At 36.4% G+C, this 7,500-nt stretch overlaps 1 protein-coding gene across 1 annotated transcript in view; it reads left to right on the top strand.

Annotated features, from left to right (window-relative positions):
* Positions 1–7,500, top strand: part of LOC106876117 (uncharacterized) — a 77,042-nt gene that overhangs the window by 14,084 nt on the left and 55,458 nt on the right. The window contains exon 2 of the mRNA XM_052965970.2: positions 6,898–7,500. This exon is cut by the window's right edge and continues 687 nt beyond it. Coding sequence (XP_052821930.1) covers positions 7,431–7,500 — 70 coding nt within the window. The 5' untranslated portion in view covers positions 6,898–7,430. The remainder of the gene's footprint in view (positions 1–6,897) is intronic.

The following is a 7,500-nucleotide window of genomic DNA, read 5'->3' as shown; positions in this document are numbered from 1 at the left end:
TGTATCCGAGAGAAAACTGAGTTCAGGACACGGGTTATCAGTATTGGAATGGCTAAATAGAATCACGCAATATCTTTATAAGCATGTGTGCGTTTGTGTATGTGTGTGGATGTGTAAAGTAATTTAAAACATGAAAGATTGCTTATAAGGTATTTAATTACACCTTCTTAAAGTACGTTTCATTAAAACAAGTTAATGCATAGCTACGCAATGTAAATCATGTAATGAAGTCACATTGACAAATCGTCAGAGAGGCGTTTCGTTTGTAACTTCATTGGATTTTAGTAACGTAGAAAAAAATAACACAGCGTGGATATGGAGGACGTATAACGTTATTAAGTTTTATTTCAAGATTTCTTGCCAATAGAGTAAGAGCCAACTTCTAACCTAGATCCAAGGCTTCTTCATTGGAATTTCAACAACATCAACAGAGTAGTTTTGTTTGTATGTATGTATGTATGTATGTATGTATGTATGTATGTATGTATGTATGTATATGTGCAGATTTGTATGCTTTATGTATGTATCTTCGTGCATATAGTTGCATATATAGACATGCTCATATATATTTAAAGGATAAACTTCTGGAATGTTTTACACATTTTTACGGTTTCAGTGATGGATTGGATCTGTAGTCTTCGAATTAGCTTTCTCCTTTCTGGTTTTGAGAAGCCTAATTTCTCAAGATTGGTATTTAGGCAGTGTGTTACATATCCCAGGGCCCCAATCATTACTGGTATAAATTTGAACTAGCAAATTTCTCAATAGTTCAGCCTAGGTGTTCTTTTTTTTTTCACTGATATTCAGCTTTATGTTAATAACCGGTGGGCAGATAATTTCCACAACTGTGCACAGTTTTTCTTCTCTATCCCAAATCATTATATCAGGTCTGTTGTGCTTACATTTTATGGAGGTCTGCCAGAGCTAATCAGTGTACAAGTTTATGCTCTTCTCCTTGGAGATCTCAATGATAATTAAAAAAATGCAAGTATAAATATTACTGTCCTCTTCTTAAGAGAATTGCAAAAAAGTCATGATTAGTCGAGCGAAGGGTGGCAGTAAATTTCATGATCGAATCGTGCGTTGTAACAGTGTGCATTCGGCTAATGAATTGTAACAATGTGCATTCGGCTGATGAATTTTAACAGTGTGCATTCGATTAATGAATTGTAAGGGTGTGCATTCGGCTAATGAATTGTAACAATGTGCATTCGGCTAATGAATTGTAACTGTGTGCATTCGGCTAATGAATTGTAACTGTGTGCATTCGGCTAATGAATTGTAACTGTGTGCATTCGGCTAATGAATTGTTAGGGTGTGCATTGGACTTATGATACCCAAGGGTGACTAGAAGGTAATGTTGAAGATTTAAGTCTACCATCGGTCATCCAGCATGAATCGTCCCTCTGATAGACAGTTTACGTTGCTCAGCTACATATCACCTGTGATTAAGTACAGAGACTCTCCATACACCACCATAAGTTTTTGTAGGGATACACAATCAAGTGTGTCCTTCATTTTTGCCAACAATGTAGAGAAGTTTGACTATTACTTCTAGTAGTGTGAGCAACAGTGTAATGTTCCCACGTTTGCTCGTTAAATATAATGTCTTTACCATAACCTTCAGATTTCACACTTGTTAATTTGATTCCAGTTTCTTTATAACTTAATAAATTCTCAGAAAATGATAGCTATCAGTGACATTGTTGACTAACAAGAAGAATATACAGAATCTCTTCATCTAAGCTGCCATTACATTGGAATGGCTATTTAGTTCTGTATTGCATAAGTGCTGTAGCGTTAGATATGAGTGGTTGGCAAGCAGGAACGGAAATGAAGATGATGGATATGAATCGCCGGTTGAAGTCGTATCTTGTTACTTGGAACATTAATCCTCTTAATGCAGGCATGAGCATCACAAGCCTTCTTCTCGTTAAAATGCGAAGCTCTTATTCTTGACCAAACAGAATTATTATACAGAGCAGCTTCTTAAAGTAAGAACTTTATTGCTGAAGTATCAAATACACGAGATAATCTTAAACTAAAGTTTGAAAGTAGTTATCACACATGTTGATAAGTATTTCCTCTCTTTTAAATTCAGTTGTGCTAAATACCTATTGATGGCTGCCGCTACGAAGTCGTTTCACCTTCATCCGACATTAACCAATATGTAAGACATAGATATAAAATATATTTGAATGAATGAACCACTTTTGGATTGCTGCATATTTGACGGATTGTGAAAAAACAAATCAGTGCAATTTGTGTGGTCGGATCTCTCTGAAAGGAAATGAATAAAACAAAATACTATTCCACCGCCCTGATATGTTAGCATGGCTGTCAAACCATCGTGTATTATACTTTCGCGTGCGCGTGTTTGAGTGTATAGACGTACGTTGGTTTATGTCGCAAGAATGATAAAGGAATGTTCAGCACATGTAGACGATATGTTTATTTTTTATTGAAGCTTATTGACTGTCTTGCAATTCGAGTTGTGAACCACTGAAATCGTCCCTCCTGAAGATCGCAGTGGCGTGAAACTGAGTTCACATTACAAGCATTTATATAAGAGTGTATATATATATATATATATATATATATATATATATATATATATATATATATACGAGTAATTCAGTGACAGACTGACGTCCCGTCCATTCATCGGCTGAAAACCTTTTCTCTTTGCTTGCTTTCTCTCATTTTGCATGCCTACACAAACACACACACACACACACACACACACACACACACACACACACACACACACACACACACACACACACACACACACACACACACACACACACACACACACATATATATATACTGTATTCTGTACCCAAGTCGTTATATTTAATATATTTGATTTGTTTATCCGCAGAATTTCCTACACGCACGCACGCACACACAAATATGCGTAGATACATACATCAGGTTGACAGTTCTTTGTTTAGTTTCTTAAACATTGACATACAGTGAGGGTGGACTAAATCTGACTGGACTTGTTATTTCTTACTAAGGATTGTTAGATTGAATTTCCACAGACATTACTTTCAAATCTGTGGCACCGATGAAATGAAACGAAACCCATAAAGGTTTTATAAAGAGTAAAATACAGAAACGGCAAATGATGCGAAAATGAAACACGATGTTGAAGTAAAGTTTGAAGTGAAATGAAAACAAAGGAGTGATTAGAGAATCTCATCAAAGAATTAGATATCGTCTTGGATTTCAAAGAAATAGATTCATTATATGAACAAGATATATCGTTGTATAAGTCTATCGTTCGAGAAATATTACATGCTAACTAAACCCGTGAATGTTTCACGGAATTAATGGTGAAACTATTGGGTTATTTCTGAATTTAAAGTATTTAGAACACTGATCGAGCCGGTCCTTCTCAATGGATCGCAGACCTGGACATTATCGGGTCTCTTAGAAAAACAACAAGATGGAACATATACCAACCTGCTCAGAAAGATACAGATCATCAGCTGGAGATCACACCCAGCACTTAGTAACATCTACGGAAATCTAATACCAAAGATACGGTTACAATTTGCTGGCCTCTGTCATCAAAGAGAGAAAGAGGTTATCTCATCCCTGCTCTTATAGCATCCCTCTGGAAGTCTTTTCTCCAGGATACTCACATTTCCAGGTACTATATCTCGGGACTCAGGGCTGGATATTAGAGATCTGAACACAGCAATGCAGGACCGTGTAGTGTGGAAAGGGATTGTCAATGGATTTCCAACCAACCATAAGTTTGTCGAAGGATGATGATGATTTCTGAAAACTATCCAAAAAACCTGAAAGCGTCGCCTGTGTCGTGTTTACATGGAAAGATGGTCGCTCATCTTCTATTCCTTGAAAACTGAAAGAAACTGAAATACGATGATCACTTAATGCACTTTATATATACACTTTATATACTTTATGCTCAATTTTATAGACTTAATACACAATACTCATAAAATATATATTCAATCTTTTTTTCCCATTTTTCCCATAAAAAAAAATATATATCCCGTACATATGATGCAAACTTCAGTTAAAAGTCACGGAATTGCACTTATATGCGTGCGTTAAGTGATGGGTGATATAAAAACTTAGTTCGATTTAAAAAATATACACTTTTCACTATCCAGTCGCTACAACCACCACCTCCATCTACACCACCACCACCACCACCACCACCACCACCACCACCACCACCACTACCACCACTACCACCAACACCACCACCACCACCACCAACACCACCACAACCACCACAACCCTCATCATCACCATTTCCCTCTCCCTCTTCTCTCTCCCCTTCTCTCTCCTCCTGTCTCTCCCCCTCTCCCCCCTCTCTCACTGTCTTTCTTTAACCTCACCATCAGAACATCACTCCTCTACTAAAATAATTTTTTTCTCTCCTCCCCTTCCTTCAACTAACTAAATTTTACGTTCCTCCTACTTCACGCCATAGACGCTTCTCTCTCCCTCATTTACTTTCTCTTTCTTTTTTCTCCCCCTTTCTGTCTCACTCTTCGCCCTATCCTCTTTTTCTCTCTCCTTTTTCTTTCTCCTCTCTTTTCTTTCAACTATTCACGTGAGAGCGTTACAATTACATTCCATCTACCTCACGCCAGGGGTGTTTCTCTCTCCCTTTTTTCTCCCTTCTTCTTTTCTTTCTTCCTCTTTTCCTCCATCAAAAGAAAGTGTTATCTGACGGGCTAAGTAACGCAATGACATCAGAATTATTATAAGATTTATTTGCATAACAATATCTATCAATACCGTTCCACAAATGGTCCCCTAAGACTTATGACACCTTTCATTTATAACATTTTCTACATGTTCAACATAATAAAGAAAAGATCTGTATACTGTAGGGAGCTATACGAAAAGTTTCGACACGAATTAATTGGTGCTTTTACGAAAAATGTGACGCAAACGACTCCAAAGACACGGTCATCAGAAACACACCAGATATATTACAAAGCGATGGCTATAAAAAACGACTGATTAAACTTTCAACACAAACATCATTTGGTACTCAACTTCAGCCGTTTTGTTTATAATTCCGTTGCGACCAATCATTCTTTTATCTTAGATTCTCACAATTCAAATCTGCTGAGAGAGAAAAACTTGTCCGGTTGTTGAGCGGATTATTATTATCATATGACACTTGTAGCCTCATGGGATGTTCTTGGAAGAAAAAACGAAAAGTCTTTCGATATTACTCTCGTGATAAATGGAAATGGATTGTATTTTTTCTTCCTTATTGTTTCAATTGTCTTGTGTTGATCGTTGACAAGGAACAACACCAACAATTACACACACACACACATACACACACTAACACACACACATGCACACACACGCACACGCACACACGTTCACAGACTGACACACATACATACACAAACAGAACACAAAACACATACATACCATTTAGATAATTAACATTTTTCGCAAGAAATCGATAGAAACAAACAGAGGGACATTCATCACACACAAACACACATACACACACAAACAAACGCACACACACACACACATACATACATACATACATACATACATACATACATACATACAAACACATATTAGTTGCATCTCGAAAGCAACCCATTTTAGTAATGTAACCAAAGGCAAAAATAGTTGTAACATTCATTTATATTTTCATGAATAGACAACATTTTTGTCGCACATCTGCGTCTTAGTATCTGACATAATTCATCCACTGCAACTGTTTAGCATTTATAATAGTAATTTAGTAATTAGTAGTGCTACACTAATTACCAATTAACGTTAGCTTAAAGGAACGGACGCAATTGATTAGAAAGGATAATATTGTCATAGGTGCACCGTAAATTAAGAAGATGAGGAATCGGTCCCGATTGGCATGCTTTTCATCATTGGTGTGCTCACTCAGAGGTGATCTGCGACTACAAAATCACAACACGTTATTCTAGGAATGGAGAATATAACACTTCGGGCCAAAGTCCCTCTTCAAAGTAAATAAACGCACGCACAAAATTTACATGCATGAACTCATGTATACATGCATAGACAGATACACAGACAGACAGACAAATAAGTAGATAGATAGATAGATAGATAGATAGATAGATAGATAGAGAGAGAGAGAGAGAGAGAGAGAGAGAGAGATAGAGAGAGAGAGAGAGAGATAGAGAGATAGAGAGAGAGAGAGAGAGATAGAGAGAGAGTAGGAGAGACAGACAAATAGCTACATAGATGAACAGATAGATAGAAAAACAGAAAAAGAGAGAGGAGGTAGGCAGAGAAGGAGAGAGAGAGAGAGAGAGAGAGAGAGAGAGAGAGAGAGAGAGAGAGAGAGAGAGAGAGAGAGAGAGAGAGAGAGGGGTATATAGAAACGGGTAAAAACATATGGTTGATTCACTTGTAAACTGAAGACAAGTATCCTGTCACATATTGCTAAACAGCCTGTACGAATGGTTTGTTTACAGTGACCGAATGGTTTGTTAATAGTGGTGGAATGATTTGTTTATGTTAATCAATTATTTGTTGTACACTAACTCACTCTCTACATCACATCGATATTGCCTCAATATATAGGTGCACGGTGTGTGGCAAACCGCGTGCCGCATGTAAGATGGCAAAGAAATCGCAAAGAAAGACTGAAGTATTTTACCAAAGCGCACAATACACCGCCCGCTCCGGAAATCGAAATTGCGATTTTGAGACTGTCAGTAGAACACCCTAAACTAGTAGTAGTAGATTAATACTGATAGTGATGATGGAGTTTTAATGGAGAAGGGCTTGTAAGGATAGTAGTGGTGGTGATGCTGATGTTGTTTTACATAAACTGTTTGTCGTTCTCTTATGATTTACTTTATATATTTTTATTTTCTCTTTCAGCAAATTCAAGATTCAATGAAATATGAAAATTTGAGTCCGTCGAAGAAAGACAAGAAAACTAGACATTTCAGCCCTTCAACAAGGATCATATTTAAATTATTAACATTCTAAAACACTCCACATGTAACATATTGTTACATACATCTTATTTACACATGTACACGCATACAAATAGTTTTCCTTGTATACATAGATGTATAATTGATGATATTTACGCATACAAAATGCAAATGTAGATATATATATATACATACATCTCCATATAAATACATACAATCCAAATAAGTTTTTGATCAGGACAGAATAAACATAGTATGTAAAAACACAAATTCCAAATATAAATTGATACTGACGAACATCTATATACACGCATTTGTTTACATATATAACTTCATATATATATATACACACACTGCATTAACAGTATTCAAAGATACAAACATCCACACACATATCCAAATTCACAGCCACTCATATACACACACTTCATAGATAGATGAGTATATAAGTATAATCTTAAAATATTTGTGAAAATGTCTCGTTTAGAGGAAGGAATTAAGCATTTTAATGCTGAGGAATACAAAGAGGCATTAACATGCTTTA

The sequence above is a fragment of the Octopus bimaculoides genome, chromosome 3, assembly GCF_046866305.1.
Source record: "Octopus bimaculoides isolate indiv1 chromosome 3, ASM4686630v1, whole genome shotgun sequence".
NCBI classification, from domain to species: domain Eukaryota; kingdom Metazoa; phylum Mollusca; class Cephalopoda; order Octopoda; family Octopodidae; genus Octopus; species Octopus bimaculoides.
The sequence above is the reverse complement of the archived record's forward strand: the minus strand, read 5'-3'. Positions and strand labels throughout refer to the sequence as shown.